Raw genomic sequence first — 16,700 nt, 5'->3', positions numbered from 1 at the left:
GCCTGGGCTACAGGAGATCCTGACTCAAGAAACAAAAGTAACAAAAAAACTAAGTAACAAAAGGGGAGGCTGGGCTGTCAGAAGCTCAGTGGGCACCAGTGCTTGGTGCCAAACCTGACAACCTGAGCTCAACCTCTGGGACCCATATGGTGATGGAGAGAATGGACTCCCACCGATTGGTCTCTGGTTACATACTTACGTCATGTGCCATAGCACATGTGCCCACACTACCCATACACAAGATTTGTGTGTGTGTGTGTGTGTGTGTGTGTGCTTGCATGTATGTCTGTGTGAAGGTGTCAGATCTTGGAGATACAGTTGTGAGTTGCCACGTGGTTGCTGGGTATTGAACCTGTGTCCTCTGGAAGAGCAGTCAATGCTCTTAACCACTGAACCGTCTCTACAATCATACCCATACACAAGATAAGTGTACTTAAACAAAGTGGGGCTTTCTACTAGCTAGGAGCTTTCCTAAAGTGAGAATGGGTTCGTGTGACCCCCTAGGACTGACAATTAATGTTTTCTTCAGTACTGCATTTCTCAGGAGTCCAAGGAGTTGGCCCCAGAGTGACTCTCCACCCTGTGGGCAGGCTGGACACTCAGCTCTGAGTTGCCCAAGCCCACTTCAGAAGGCTGCTCCAGAGGTGGAATGGGGCCCAAGTGTGATTTTCCAGATCTGGCTGGGGACTTGGAGCAGCATGAATGGTGTGTGTGTGTGTCTGTGTGTGCATGTGTATGAGGGGTTAGAGTCAAGGTGAAGGCAAGGGGTAAGCGAGAGTAAATACAGAGGGGGCTTCTGCTTGCAGGCCTGTGTGGCTTCGGAGGGCCATTATGGGACCTTCTTACAGGCTCATCATGTAGTTCTATCACAGCTGCAGCTGGAGCCCTGGAAGCACAGCACAGTTCTTTTGGCTTCTTGGTCTGACTATGCAGCTTCCTCTCTGCGGGCCCTGCCGCGTCCGCAAGGATAGAGAGGGGCTGATGAAGTGTTTGGGATATAGAAGTAAAAGGTGGAGGGTATCTTGGCTACCTCCATGCTCCTCATGTCTCTGGTATGGACCATGGGAATCAAACTGCTCCCAACCTGGTCTAGTTTCATCCTGGGGCTTGGCTCAGGGAAAGATCTGGAGACCAGAGAAAGCAAAAGGACACGTGAAGGAAGCACTGCTAGCCCAGGCTGGCCTAAGAAGAGAGCTGAGTCTTGACTCCAGTTTTAGCCACCATTGCCCTTGCTCTCCAAGGTCCTGGGATGGATTATAGATGGAATCGGGCCCTTAAGGTGCTTGAGCTGCATCTGTAGCACTGGGCCTCCAGGTGGCGCCAATCAGCCGACTCGCTGGCAAGCTCTGGCAACCAGCTGTGCGGAGGGCAGCCCCTCTGCTGTCCTGGGTCCCGAGATCAAGGTTCAGGGTGATCTCTAGACCTTAGATCTTAGTCTACATGAGTTCATTTCCATGCCCTGTGCATCAGGTGGAATCTACGCCAGTTGCTTTAGTGTTGAGGAGTGGCTCCTCAATGTCGCTCCTCATTCCTACTACCAACCTGCGACCACTTTCTTCCTCCTTAAGACCTTCTTCCTTCCCTGGTCGGAATGGGTGCGGAGGAGTGACCTGGGAACTAGTTCTGAGGCTGTCCCCAACTGCCCTGTGACCTTGAACATCTCTTTCTCTCGGGTCTCTTTTCCCATCAGCCTAAAATCTGGTAGTGGGGCTCAAGTCTGTAGAACTCTGTTTTGTTGTTGTTGTTTGTTTGTTTGTTTGTTTCTTCCCTGATGGTCTCTGGTCCCTTGAGACCCTGTGGCTGTTCCCAAAGTCAAGAGGAATTCGACCCCATAGGCCCAAGCTCTGGGGCACCCTTTCCAAACAAGTGCAGGTTTCTGATGTGCTGGCCGTTCCTAGCTTTCTTTGGGTTTCTTTGCTTTCTTCACCGCCCCTCTCCTACCCCACGCCCCCGATGAAATTCCTGCCAGCTGGGAAGGAAGGAGGGAAGGGGAGCGAGCCACAGCGTAGAAAGTTTCCTTGACTCCTCCTCCCAGCCCCCCCACCCCACCCCCCGTGTCTCCCTCCCTCGCCAAGCCCAGCCTGTGAAACTGAATAACGAAGATCACTCAACAATGCCTGCCCCTCTCTGACTGCACCGTCCCGCCGCCGCCGCTGCTGCCGCCGCGCCCAAGCCAAGTCGAGCGGGGGCGGTGCCCACCGACGGCACAGCCCTCGGGCCCGCCCGGGACCAGGAGGTGAGCCGCGCGCGCACAGCTCCGTGCGCTCGCCCCTCCGAACGCCCGCCAGGTGCCCCGCAGCCCGCCGCCGAGATGCACAGCCCGCCTGGGCTCCTGGCGCTGTGGCTTTGCGCCGCGCTATGCGCATCAGCGCGCGCGGGCAGCGACCCTCAGCCTGGCCCCGGGCGTCCCGCCTGCCCGGTTCCCTGCCACTGCCAGGAGGATGGCATCATGCTGTCCGCTGACTGCTCCGAGCTCGGGCTCTCAGTGGTGCCTGCGGATCTGGACCCCCTAACGGCTTACCTGTGAGTACTCACCTGCTGGTACCTGTTATTCGTGATGGCCGCCTGCCGGGCAAACACTCGTTTGGTGCCCTTGGACATGCGCATCCCCAGGAGGGCTCTTGCTTTTCCAAGAGTGAAGGACTGGGAAGCTAGTCTTAGAATTTGGGAAACTGAGGCAAGAAGTGAGCCTAGGCCTCCCTGCTCCCTTTCCCAGGTGTTTCTCCCCCATCCCTATGGTCTTAATGTGGGACCTGGTGAAGTGCAGTGTGAATGCCAAGCAAGAAAGTGGTGTGTGTGTGTGTGTGTGTGTGTGTATTCTTTTGCTGTTCTCCTCAGAAGAACACTGCCCAGGATTAATGAAGGCAAAAGTTAGTGCTCTGTTAGGAGGTGAGGGGAGTGTGCCCTGGTAGGGTTGAAATGGGTTCTTCCACCACAGCAGGAAGCGGCACTGCCCCACTGAGGCAGGGGGCTTTGGTGAAGGGTCCACGCAGCTCTCCTCTCTTTAGTTAGGGACTCTGCCAGTACCATCTTCTTGTGTGGAGGTCTCCTGCCCCCTCCCCAGGCCTCCCTGAAGTCATGTCCCAGGAGGCTGTGTTAGAGACACTAATTTGTGGGCAGGCTTCAAGACTGAAAACCAGAGAACCATTTTTAGAGTCTGAGTTGGGGTGAGGTGGTTCACGAAAGGGACCCTATTGGGGGTAGCCGGCTCAGAATAGGGAGAGCCAGAAGCTGTAACTGATCACTACCTGGGCAGGGGTGGGTGGGAGCATAGCCCGGACCTCTTGGCCTGACCCCTGCTGCAGGGAGAGGAAACCCCCTGGCCTCCCCTGCTATCCCTTAGAAGAAGGAGAGAAGGTAGGAAGATCTGGGTAGAAAGTCTGGCCAGAGCTCCCTCAGGCCTGAGAGAGGCTCTCTCGGCTTTGGGATCCTAGAATTGAGGATCGCTGAGGAAGAGGCAGCCAGGCTTGTCCTCAGAGGCTCGCCAGGGTGCGATGAGAGGGTGGTATCCTGGTAAAAGTGGGGGATCCTAAACTAGCGCCCCTTGTGGGGCTCCCTTCATATCGCGATTACCTCCCCGCCCCCATATCCTTCTTCACTCCAAAAGTAACAGTTGTGGGAACAGAAACACCCATATTCCAGAAGGACAAACCAAGTCCTGTACAGTCCAGAGGGTGATGGGAGAGGTGGGCACAGGTATTCACAGCAGAGCTGTGAGGGTGCCCAGCATCAAGCAGAGAGCAGCATTTCTGGCCCCACCGCTGTCACACCCCAGAAATTCCATTTCTAGCAGTTTTATACATTAGGGGTCTATGACACTGTTTCTTTGGAAGACAGGGAAAATGGCTAAAAAGAGTTTAGAAATAACTTCTATTCAGCCTTCCAGGACAGCAGAAAAGAGGCCTCTTGCCTGTGTTAAGGAGCAGAGAGGACACAGGATCTTTCAGAGGGTGGCAGGTCAGGCCACATTTCTCAGCAACCAAAATTTTCTAGAGTAATCTGTGGATTTTTTTTTTTCCTGGCAGGACTTGGGAATAAGGGTAGAGTTTCACTTTGGGAATCCAAGTGTTCCACGTTCCATGGTGACAACAGTTCCGTGACACTTTGACCCAGTGCCCTCTGATATGTGGGGCGTCTTTGGGTTAGAAGAGGTGAAGGCTTCTGAGCTCTTCCTGAGCCTTTGTGGGTGTCAAGGAAGCCTTTGAGTTTCCGAGGGTAGGAGAAGGGAGCTAGCCACGGGTGTGGGTCCTGGGTGATGCAGAGATTTTTTTTTCAGCAATATACCCAGCGTTGCAGAGAGCTGGAGAGACCCATCCTCCTGCCTGGGCTGTGCAGGGGTCCCAGTGGGTGGTGGAGGGGGGCTTCTACTATCTGCAGATGGCTCAGAGGTAGAGCCTTCCCTCTTTGCTTTCTCAGGGGAGCTGCAAGGACATTTTACACATCAGTGTGTGTGTGTGTGTGTGTGTGTATGTTGGTGTACACATGTCTGCAGGTACATGTTCGGTGTGTGTGGAGGCTAGTGGTCAACTTCAGGTGTCACGTCTCAGGAGCTGTCCCTTTGGTTTTGTTTTGTCTTTGTTTTTTGAGACAGTGTCCCATGCTAACCTGGAGCTCATTGGGTGATCTAGGCAGGGAGTCCCAGGGATATGCTCGTATTCCTCACCCTATGCTGGGGAATGACCAAATGCATGCCACCATTTCTGACTCTTTTTGCATGAACTCTGCGGGTAGAAATCAGATCTTCACGCCTGTGCATCACACACATCACTGATCTGTATCCTTCTAGCTCTGCAAAGGCCTTGAAAGGTAATGAGAGACAGATCGTGAAGAAGGAGCCAGGCAGGGATATCTTGGGACCCTGTCCCTTCTCGGCAGTATTAGGATCTGCCGGTGGGTGGGCCACAAAAGACATCCTAGGTCCCTTTTAATGCTTCCTTGACAGAATTTCAGTATAAAACTACTTGGTGTCTGCTTCCCACCCGGGGATACTAAGGTTCCTTCCTAGCCAGTACCTGTGTCATGGAGTGGCTGCCTCCACCTCCCTCCATTCCTGTTCCCGGGGAGACCAGAAAGTCTTTATGTCTATTTATTTGACACACAAGTCCAAAACCCACGAACAGTCTGGGGCCCAATGCCAGCCCTGTTTGATCAAAGTTAGGAGTCATTCATTTATACACAGTACTTCAAGTGTCTCTAGAAGGGCTCCTCCCACACCCTCACTGGAGTGAAGCTCAGGGAAATTTGCTGGGTTTTGTGTGTCTCCCTGAGTTGAGGCCTCTTACAGGAAGAGATGGAGAAGAATATGCCTCAGCTGGCTCTGGGGCACTGCAGTTTGTGGGGATGGGAATGAGAGGTGTCCCTGTCATACCCGAGCATGTGCAGTCACAGGAATATACACGTAGCACTTGCTCGCTAGGCAAATGCACCCAGAGCTGGGGAATCCAGGGATTTACGTGGAGTCTCTTGTTTACCTTCGGCACTGAGAAATGTTGGAGAGTGTGTGTGTACCTCTGGCTGTAAACTCTCAGAGGCTCAAGCACTGTGGGTTACCCCTAAGCATCCGTTTTGTTACTCACTGCTGCCAAAACGTTTGCTCTATGCCAGGCTACTCAAAGGGAATTTGCTTTCTTCAAGCCAGAATAACCACTGGGTTTGTGTGAAAGGTCAGGTGCGTGTGCATGTGTGTGTGTGTGTGTGTGTGTGTGTGTGTGTGTAGAATCAGGATAATCTCTTGCCATTGCTTAAGCATGTCTATAACCAGACAGATGGAGGTGGAGGCAGTGTGTCATAGTAAGAGCATAGAAGGTTAAGGATGGGCATTGGTGTGAAGGGCAGCGCTAGCAGAAGCTGGGCAAGTATATTGGTTTATAACTTGACCTGGCTTCTCCATCTATAAATGAAGCTAATACCTGATTCAAACGGTGGCTGTGTGGCTTCACTGAGGTAGTATCTGCAGGTATAGGGTCTGGAAGAACACAGTGTTAATAGTGTTGTCACCAGAGAGCCAGGAGGCAGTTGTCTTGGAAGGCTCCTTGGAGGCAGAGGTGCTGGAGCTAGTACTGGAAAGCGGAGCAGCCTTCTGTGGGAGTTGTTCAACAAGTCTCTGTATGCTGAGGGCTGTGTGTATGTGGTGGGAGAACACACTGCCACATAGACAATGGTAGCGACCCTGGGGAACCAGAACACCTTTGCAGCTGCCCCCACCAGCTGGTACAGTCTCAAGACTTTGTGGAATGGGAGGGGAGTGACCACTGGAAGACCCCAGCTTGCTCTCCAGCTTGCCCCAGATGGGTTCCTGGAGGGACCAGAGGTGAGCTTCACTTAGCATCAGTTGGCAAACACTGGCCCTGAGTTAGAGTGTGTGTGGGTATCACTTTGTCAGCTCACTTCCTCATCTCAGAGGCTCCCTTCCTGGTCCAGCCTCTGCACTTCCGCTGTGATGAGGGGTACATAAGTTCTAATCCTCAATCTCACAGTGGGTGAGAGACCCCCAGGTAAGTCCCAGGGTTTCTCTGGATCTCTGTGCTCCACATTTGGCTGGAAACCGTGGGTCCTTCACTGCCTGTGTGGAACAGGGAGAGCTCTGGGGAGAGAGGGCTTGGCAGCGGGAATCCAGGAGGGAGAGAGAGAATCCAGGCAGCACCCAGACCAAACCAGAGAGAAGCTAGCAAGGGAGGGGTGGAGCAATTTCAGGAAGTGGGGTCCCCTGGGCCCTCCCTTGTTGAAAGAGCCTGGGGGGTTGCTGGAGGAGAGTGGCTGTGTGGGGGAGCCGTCACCCCAGTTCAAAGGAAAGGCAGGAGACAGCCTTAGGCAAAAAGAAAAAGGAAACCTCTGGGCTCTGGCGGCAGTGGGCACGGGAGCGGCTGGGTGGGGCACCGGCAGAGAAGAAAGCCTGGCTCAGAGGGAGTTGGCCCCCAGCCCGCTCAGCACCACCACCTTCCCCCTCCCATGGGCACGCTCTGGATGGTCTCTTGTGCCACAGCCTGCTTCCTGCTCTGGCTCAGGCTCACAGGTGACAGAAGATGGACGGGGCATAGGAGAAGGGGCCCACATGGGTGCCACTGGGTATTGGTAGCTTATCAGGTTCCAGAGATCAACACCAGCAACCCTGATGTGGGCAAAGCTCTTCTCTTCTCTTCTCTTCTCTTCTCTTCTCTTCTCTTCTCTTCTCTTCTCTTCTCTTCTCTTCTCTTCTCTTCTCTTCTCTCTCTTTGGGTTTTCTTTCTTTTTTCTCTTTTCTTTTCTTTCTTTCTTTCTTTCTTTCTTTCTTTCTTTCTTTCTTTCTTTCTTTCTTTCTTTCTTTCTTTTTTCGAGACAGGGTTTCTCTGTGTATCCCTGGCTGTCCTGGAACTCACTCTGTAGACCAGGCTGGCCTCGAACTCAGAAATCTGCCTGCCTTTGCCTCCCAAGTGCTGGGATTAAAGGCGTTCATCACCACGCCCGGCTCTCTTTGGGTTTTCAAGACAGAGTTTCTCTGTGTAGCCCTAGTTGTCCAGGAACTCATTCTGTAAACCAGGCTGGCCTTGAACTCACAAAGATCCATCTGCCTCTCCCTCTCAAGTTCTGGGATTAAAGTTGTGTGCCACCACTGCCCCACTTGTGGGGAGAGTTTTTAGCTCCAGACCCAAGGTTTTAGTTTCTTAACCTAAAATGGAAATACTGCTTGTGTCTACCTAGAAGGGTTGCCAGGGGGGGCATGGCTCAGAGGGAGTTGGCCCCCAGCCCACTCAGCACCACCACCTTCCCCCTCCCATGGAAGGTCCCACGGACCTTCTGGATGGTCTCCTGTGCCACAGCCCGCTTCCTGCTCTGGCCCAGGCTCACAGAAGATGGACAGGGCACAGGACATAAAACACACGTGTAACACTTCTCACAAGCACTTGAGGTACGGGCCCTCAAAGAGCACCAGCTGGACCTTTTTTCTTTCTGCACTTCAACTACAAGTGCCCCAAGAGGCCCAGAAAGGGGGATGGTTGTAGTGCCAGAGCTTCATCTTTTAGGGCCCTTCAGAGGGGTCCTCCTTCCCACTGACTTCTTTCTTCACTAATTCCCTCTACTGACCTTCAGGGAAAGAGTCTTCCAGGGATACAGGCTGCTCCTGGGCTCCAGGCTGGGTGTTGGAGGAAGTGACCCTGTGTTGAGCCTGGAGGAGCCGCCAAGAGTGCCTGATGGGAGACTCTCCAAAGAGGAAGAGTCTGGCTCTCAGGTCAGGCTGCCTGGAGAGCCTGGCTTTTCCCCAGAACCGGAAGACATTTTCATGGGTACGGCCTTAGGACAGTGGTGGGGTGCTGGGACCCGGGCTTGGGTCTCACCCTGAGAGGGCCTGGAAGGGCCTTTTGCTCCTCTTTGCTTACCTCTGTTGGGTTGTGTGACCTTAGGCTAGTAACTGGCTCTACCGGGAGCAGAGCCAAGGACAAAGAGTCCTTCTAGGGCTTTGGTCACCTTGGGAAGGTGCAAGAGTAGGAGGTGGGGGGCCATCCCCTCTCTCTTCTGGAAATAACTTCCGTTAGCCAAACTGAATAGACTTATTGATTTAGGGGCTCTCAGAACTCTGGGAGCCCCTTTGTGCTGAGTAAGGAAATGGCAAGCCCCAATTTCTAACAATAATTTGGGTCTCTCCTGCTGCCCTTCAGACACAGGAGAACAGGTCCCAGGAGGAGAAAAACAGCCGAGAAGCCAAACTTGGGCAGTGAGCGAAGAGTTATTTTGGAAGCAGTGAAAGGACATGGTGGGGGGAAAGCTCAGGGCTTGGCACTGAGCCCCCCGGAGCCATGCCAGAGCAGGCCACAGCGGGCTGGTGTTGGGCGGGCAGGTGGGGGCTGGGCCGGCAGCTCAAAGACAAGGTACCTCCAGAGGAGAGGTTTTCTTTGTGTCCCTTCCCAGCCCTCTCAGCTGCCAGGCTTTTTCTCCTCCAGAGACCTCCAAGGGACTTGTGGCCTGCATCCGGATCAGAGGCCCCTCTGACTAATGGAAATGTGGCCACTGCAGCACTTACGTCCCTGGCTTTCTGCCGCTCCTGTCTGCTTCTAGGTGCAGCAGCGATGTCTTACTGGCTACAGTTTTCAGTTTTTTGATTGTGACCTTACCCCTAGAAGTACACTAGTTCCTCCAGGAAAGTCTATGTCTGGGGCCCAGTCAGGATGGCACCTGATGGTCCTGGAGAGACTCATTTATGGACCTGCTATCACTCCTAAGTCCATCACAGCAACTGCTGGCACTTCCTGGTTAGTTGCTCGGTGGCACGAGCTGCTTTCAAGCGCTTTATCTGAAGCATCAAGTATAAACCCTGTGAGGGAGGGACTTGTGTGAGGTCCATCTTACAGTTGAGGAAGACGAGGGATTTAGAGTCTGAGATCTCTCGCTGGTCACCCCCGGTGCTGCGGGTTCAACAGAACAAGCTCCTCCCTAACCCTTTTGGATAGTACTGCTTAGAGGTCAGATCGGAAGGGCTCTGAGCTCCAGCAGGATGGGCTTCGTTCTGAGCATGTTAAAACCCAGCTTAAGCAGCCTCACAAGGCCTGTGTCCAGTCTCCTCGGGGTTGGGATTCATTTCTGTCTCATCCACAGGGCATGACTTCTAGGGTCCCATCTATGGTAGCTGATTGAAGGGGAAGGTTTGGGGGCTCAGCACAATTGAAGAATTATAGCTGGGGAGAGTGAGACCACTGCTGTAGCAGACATTATCCTCAGTGTTGTTGTCAGAGACCTACTGTGTACTGAGACCTACTGGGTGCAGTTATGGGAAATGGGGCCAAGTGTTCGTGAAAACTGAACTCACTGGGCCAGATCTTCCTAGGAGCAGACTCAGAGAAGTATGGCGAGGTGCTCTGAGAGAGATGCCTGGTGGGTTCAGGGAAACCCTGGAGAAGAAGAGGCTGAAACCAGGCCACCTGAAGCATCTTATCTACCACCAGAAGACCCTGCAAGAGAAGAGAAAGCCTCGAGCCCTAGGAGACTCTCCAATCAAGTCAGGGTTTCTTTGTGTTTGTTTTGATTTTGAGGCAAAGTTTTGCCGTAGAGTCTAGGCTGGCCTGGAATTCACAATCTTTCTCTCTCAGACGCTAGAAAGCTGGGTTTACCTGGATTCTTCCTGATACCCAGCATGCACTGGTGCTTTGCTGCACTGTCCCGGCTGCCTCTCTGCACAGTTCTCGGAGGCAGGAGGTTCCAGGGCAGCGCTTTCTGCCTTTCCTCCCCGGGGCACACATGTAAAGCAAACAAAAGGATTGGAGGTGTTCATCAGCTAGGACTTATCAATTGTGCTTCTCAGGCCGCCAGCACTGCCAACCAACCCCAGGCAACATCTGGCACATCTGGAGCCACTGCTGTAGAAGGAAAGAACTGCTTCCTTGTGTGTGTGTGTGTGTGTGTGTGTGTGTGTGTGTGTGTGTGTGCATTCACCAGGGACTAGGCCTTGCACATTGTAGACGAGTACCACTGAACTACATTTCTAGCTTTTGTCTTTTAAATTTAATTTGTTTTTAGGTGTATATTTGCTTCACTTGCGTGCCTATCTGTGAGCCGTGTATATGCCTGGTGCCTATGAAGGCTAGAAGGTGGCACTGCATTCTCTGTGATTGGAGTCACAGACAGTTGTAAGCTGCCAGGTGGTTCCTGGGAATGGAGTCTGGGTCCTCTGGAAGAGCAGCCAGTGTTTTAAACCAGCAGCTCGCCTCTCCAGTCCTTGTTAAAGCCTAAGATGCTCTAAAGCTTCCCATCCTGTGTAACCTCCTAAGCGCATGGTGCCCACGCCCAGGGTACCAGTGTGTTTCATTACATCTGCCGGCCTGTTTCTGTAGCTCTAAACTGGAAACAATCACACCAGACTCTGAGACAGACATTTGTAATTCAGCACAGTGCTTGGCACACCGCCATGGCTGACACGAGGCAGTTATGTAGTAGGGATTCTGGTGTTCCCTTGGGAGAGGCATTTGGAAGGAGAAACTGAGTCTGTCTGTCTAGGACTTTGCTGAGGGTGATATCCAGAGGGCTTGTTCGAGAACAGAGTTCCCCTCTCTCTGCTACTTGTCCAATCTCTTTTGGCCTTAGAGGTGTTGGGGAGGGTGGGAGTGTCCCCGTGGCAGCACTCAGGAAGGTGCTGAGTGTCTCCTGTTGCACCAGTGTCTGAATGTGGTCCCTAGGGCCAAGGCCAAGGCCAATGGCTAATGCAGGGGAAAGAGAGTAACAGTGCTGGCAGACTCCTCATCACTGCCTCTCAACCTAACCCCGGAGATTGCTGGGCTCTCTGTAAGGGGCAAGAGTGTGTCCTCTTATTCAGGAATAAACAGGGGAATCAGAGGCACAAGCCCCAGCCAACCAGGGTTGATTGCAACTCCACTGTGACTTGGGATTTGGACTGCACCGAACCTGTTACCACGGGCTCCTGGGAAACAGGCCCAAACCGGCTGCTGCTGCAAGGTCTTTAACATGCCCTAGAGGAGGGAGCCTTTCCGGGTGACCCATCCTGTGGCTTCTTTCTGATAGCTCTCCAGGCCTCTCTGGTTTGCTCTGTGTTCCCCATGCATGCTATGAGGCAGGAGCGTAGGCTGAAGCCCAGCGACATGTGAATTCTGGTGACACCTCTCACCCTGAGTCATGCAGAAAACACTCCCTTCCCATCTTGTTAACGGCTACTGAGGAAGCTACTTGAACTCCCAGGCTGTCTTGGGGAGTAAACACTCGCTCACTCATTGACTGGCCGGACACAGACAGAATGCTTGCTCCCTGAGAGGCTCTGCATAAGGTTCTTTGCGTGAACGTCCCACGTGAGGACAAGACCGTTGCTATCTCCTCTGAAAGGATGAGGCTATGGGATCACAGAAGGGAGAGAAAGAGCCAAAGGTGAGCTTGGACTCCGTAGTCCATGCATGGTCTCCTCTGGGCCTGAGGCTCAAAACAAGCTGATAAGACAAACACAAATAACACACACACACACACACACACACACACACACACACACACACACACACGAGGCGCCTTGTGGGAAGTGAGAAGTGCGGTGGTAGGCGGGGTCAGATAACCACATGCCCTGGGCAGGCAGGGCAGAGGACAGGCTCCGCTGAACTAACTGAGGTCTCATGTGGGAATCCCTCCGAGAGGCAGTTGTGGTGTGAAAGAAAAGCCACAGGCCCTCGAGTGAATGATCTACGAGGACTGTTTGCCAGGTAGTGTAAGTGTCTCCCTGCTGAGCTGTAGGAAGCAAGAGCCTGCCCCGGGGAAGGGCTTTTCACACAGGGAATGTGACTTTATTTTCTTTGAAAATATTAGGTATTATTAGAAACCGTCTGCATGAGTCTGTCTCTGAGTCCGAGTCCATCTCTTTGATGGGGCTTTTTTTGCTATCAGATTCGGAGCTTCACGGCTTCAGAAAGAAGGGGCTCTTAACTGACTATCCTTTCACTTTAGACTGGGAGGGAGTCTCCTGCAGGCCTGGTCTATGCTCCCCGGCCCCTTTACTCAGGACCCTGTCAAACTTCCTCTTGCTTGCAGGCCCATAATATGGGTTTCTACCTGCAGGGGGTGCTCTGGGTAGGGCCGTGGACAGACAGTCCACCTATAGGTATTCGGTCTTTGCTTCTTTCCTGTCAGCTCTAGATCTGGGGCAGTGAGGGTGTTTGAGGATGGGAAGGCTGGATCCAGTGTCCAGGTATTGCAAGAGTTGAGGCAGGAAGGGCTGTAAACAAATCCCCTGCCTTTGTGGTGGACCAAGCGGAGGAGGCAGGGAGGAGACGAGAAAGGAAGGCAACCATTGTTTAGGACAAAAGCAAGAGAGAATTGGGGCAGGACCTGGGCTCCCACCCTGCTTACCTGAGGACAGGTAGGCACTCAGAACCCTAGGGGATTGAAGGTGAGAGTCAGGTACCTCTGACTCCACCCAAATCCTCCAACAGGGTTACCTGGACATCAGCCTGTGAGTCACCCTGTCACTTGCCACCTATGCACTGCTTTGAAGGGCTCTAACTTGGGTCAGCACTCTGCTATTTCCACATGAGAGATTTTTATTTTGCAGTGGATCCTGCTAAGTGTGCAACCCCCTCTCAGGCTCCTAGGCCATCAGAGCCTCACACTCTGGTTTGTAGGGATGGTGTGTGTGTGTGTGTGTGTGTGTGTGTGTGTGTGTGTAATTTTTACCTTGACCTAGCTTCCATTTCAGGTAGTCATATGTTCTGTCTATTCCTGAATGTTCCTCTTTATATGGACTAGGCACTGTCTATTATATATGATAGTTCCCCCTTACTGAAGTGGGATACACTCAAGACACTCCAGTTAGATGTCTAAGAGTTCAGATAGTACCAAGCCCTATATAATATGTGCTTCTACATGCTCACAGTGAACGAATCTTACTTAGTTTATTAATTAAGCATGGGTATGTCACCAACAGTAACAATAAAATAAAATAGAACGATGAAAGAGACCTCACAGATGCTGTGACCCAATAGGCACATTGCTGTCCCATTGCCAAGATGGTGACCCTTTTGGGTCTGATGGTTGGGGGATGGAAGGAAGGGACATCTATCTCTGGAATGCAGTGGTGTAGATGTGAGCTTTTGTCCAGATACACCAGAGGGGTCTAGGATTAGAGAAAGACTGGACATCTCCAGGTTGTAGGTGATCTTTAGTTTAAGAACGGCACCTGGTGGCCGGGTGGAGGTGGCGCTTGCCTTTAATCCTAGCACTAGGGAAGCAGAGACAGGTAGATCTCTTGAGTTTGAGGCCAGCCTGGTCTACAGACAGAGTTCTAGGACAGCCAGGGCTACACAGAGAAACCCTGTCTCAACAAAACAAAACAAAACAAACGAAAATGAATGGCATCTGCAGGGGCCCGGGGCTATGGAGTATGCTGTGCTGAGGTGGGCAGGGAAGCACACTCAGTCCAGGTGGGATAGGTCGAGGGCTCTGATGCAAAGGCATTTGTTTAGTGGGAGGGAGGGAGGGAGGGAGGGAGGGAGGAAGGGGAAGAGAGAAAGAGAGAGAGAGAGAGAGAGAGAGAGAGAGAGAGAGAGAGAGAGAGAGAGAGAGAGAGAGAGAGAGAGAGAGAGAGAATCCTGTATGGCAGACTCTATCCAAGTGCCAACACACTTGGTTAAGGGCACCACCCCCCATCAGTCAGTCTGTCTGGATTTAGATCCTGGCTCAGTACTCAGGAAGAGACTCTTGTTAGCTTCTTCCTATAAAATGGAATTAATAATGATACATACCACATGGGGATTGTGAGAACCACTGACACATCATAACCAGTTAGTGGACATTAGCCATCATTACGTTTGTTTCAACCAACAAATATTTCTTGAGTGTGTACTTGGTAGCAGACAAAGCTGAACTAGACCGTGGCATTAATTCTCAGTATTCGTGGTCCTTTCTTATTAACAGTTCTAACTTTCTGCGGTTTCAGTTATCTGTGGCCAAACAAGGCCTGGAAATGTTACATGGAAAATCCCAGAAGTAAATAGTTGATCGTTTAAAATCGTGTGACATCCTCAGTAGCATGATGGCATCGTGCTGGCTCTGTCTCAGCAGAGCTCTGTCACATCCCGTGTCCAGGGTTTCTGTGCTGTGTATGCACCTTTTTGATAGTCACTCAGTAGCCTTTTGCTGCTCAATTCATCTGAGAGGACCCTGCGGGGCAAGCAGGCCTTGGTTTAAGCAACCTTTGCTTTATGTCAAGATGGCCCCAAGTGCAAGAACAGGGAAATTGCAAATTCCTTTAAATTAAAGAAAAAAGTATAATAAACTTCTTTTAAGAGAGAATGTATGCACATTCGCTTAATTTTTATTAGAGTATATTGTTATAATTATCCTGTTTTAGTGTTGCTATTGATAGTATCTTACTATGCCTAATTTATTAATAATGTATATAAAGCATATATATAGTATATAGGCTTTGATATTATATGAGATCTTAGGCATCTTGAGATGTACCCCTCTTGGGTAAAGGGGACACTGTGTAATAGACAGTCCCTAGTCCACCCAGGGAGAAAGGCACTCCCGAGCTTCCAGATGTGGGAAGCCCTCCACCCTGGCTGCCCAACCTTCCAGGCTCACCCTGCTCTCCACTGGGCTCTCCCCTAGAGTGTCCATTCTTTGCAGTGTGAAGGGATCAGTAGGCCCCCTCCCCTTATGTCTGCAACTCCCCTGACCCTACCTGTCTAGAATGTTAGGTTTGTTCTCTCTTCTGTAGAACTGGAATCAGGGGTCCTAGGCTGGAACCTACCACTGACACCTGTTTGTCTTGGCCAAGACCCAGGTCTCCTTGGGCCTATTTCCTGCAGGTAATAGCTCCTTTCCCCCAGATGTTATGGAGATAAATAAGGATGCAGAGGAGCTGGGGAGAGGCAGTGTAAAAGACCCAACGAGAGGGGACTTGGTAGGAGGACCCAGCCTCGATTTTCCTTGCAATGTTCACTCCCTGAGACTTGAGATCCCAAGGGCTAGGATAGGGCATGACCATTATTTCTCTCTCTCTCTCTCTCTCTCTCTCTCTCTCTCTCTCTCTCTCTCTCTCTCTCCCCCTCCCTCCCTCCCTCCCTCCCTCCCTCCCTCCCTCCCTCCCTCCCTCCCTCCCTCCCTCCCTGTGTGTGTGCGGACACTATGCCTAAGTGTTTTGAATGCAGAGGCTCAGGGTGCAGATACTGCAGATACTTCACCCATCTGCCCCACATTCACCTGACATATTAGCAATGGTAGTGGAAGGGTACCATTTTGGGCCCAGGGACATGCTAGTGGTAGAGTTAGCTTTGGCACTTCCAAGCTGGCCAGTTCTCGAATGGCTGGTGTTGATGGACAGATGGCCCTGTAGCTTCAGATGGTGGGGATGGGGTCGAGAGTGTAGCTACAGAAGAACATCTAGAACTTCAGGAGCTGGGCCTGAAGAACCCACCTGTTGCTTTGCTCAGCTCTAACTGGAGTCTACAGATGGGCAGAACAGATCATTCAACACCCTGTTTCCACTTTCACCACTACCACCACACACACTTGCTTTGGTATTTGGCTTTGAGAACATGCTGGAAAGTGCTTCCTAGTATTTCCCCCTGCTCACCCCCACTGGCTGTGATGGCCCTATCCCCCAAGTTTATCCTCTTTCCCCAGCTTTCCTATTAGACTAGGGAGAGAGAGATCAGCTAGTCCCTGCTTTGCTAGTAACAAAGGCATCAGTGAGATGGACTGGGTTTTGCTTTGTTTTGTCTAAGAGGAAGGTAACCTGGAACATAGAAGCTTTCAGAGATGCCATACACGTGACTCAGCATCCCCCAGGGTCTGCCCACTGATGAAGTGCCTGAGAACCTCTCTGTTTGCACACGACTGGTCACATCCTTGTAGCATCAGGCTGCACACACCTGCCATCGGGCTGCAGCTGGCATAGGGGATGCCCTTACACAAGTGGCCTCATCACATGTAAAGGGTCAGAGTTGATAAGTGGAAGTGAGACAGGGTTTTAGCCTCTGCCTTTAGGCTCCTTTTTGGCCAGGAGCTTTATTTAGGCTAGACCACAAGGTGTTAACACAGTACTGTGCCAAAGGGATCAACTCTTAAGATGAAAATAGTGGTTGGAAAAATAGTCAAGGAAACAAAGAAACAATACAGTCAAAGTTACAAAGACTTAAGAGCAGGTGCTGCGGAGAGAGAAGGAAAACACGAGGCTCTTGCCCATCCAGTGTGGAAACCTTTGGAAAACTCCAGAAATGGTCTGTAGTCTTTTCTGT

At 51.8% G+C, this 16,700-nt stretch overlaps 1 protein-coding gene across 1 annotated transcript in view; it reads left to right on the top strand.

Annotated features, from left to right (window-relative positions):
• Window positions 1-2,165: 2,165 nt before the first annotated feature.
• Window positions 2,166-16,700, top strand: part of Lgr6 (leucine rich repeat containing G protein-coupled receptor 6) — a 123,047-nt gene continuing 108,512 nt past the window's right edge. The window contains exon 1 of the mRNA XM_021160737.3: window positions 2,166-2,523. Within this exon, the coding sequence (XP_021016396.1) occupies window positions 2,312-2,523 (212 nt within the window). The 5' untranslated portion in view covers window positions 2,166-2,311. The remainder of the gene's footprint in view (window positions 2,524-16,700) is intronic.

Source organism: Mus caroli, unplaced genomic scaffold (assembly GCF_978045245.1).
Source record: "Mus caroli unplaced genomic scaffold, Mus_caroli_1 scaffold_1, whole genome shotgun sequence".
NCBI lineage: Eukaryota > Metazoa > Chordata > Mammalia > Rodentia > Muridae > Mus > Mus caroli.
This window is presented reverse-complemented; position numbering and strand designations above follow the sequence as displayed.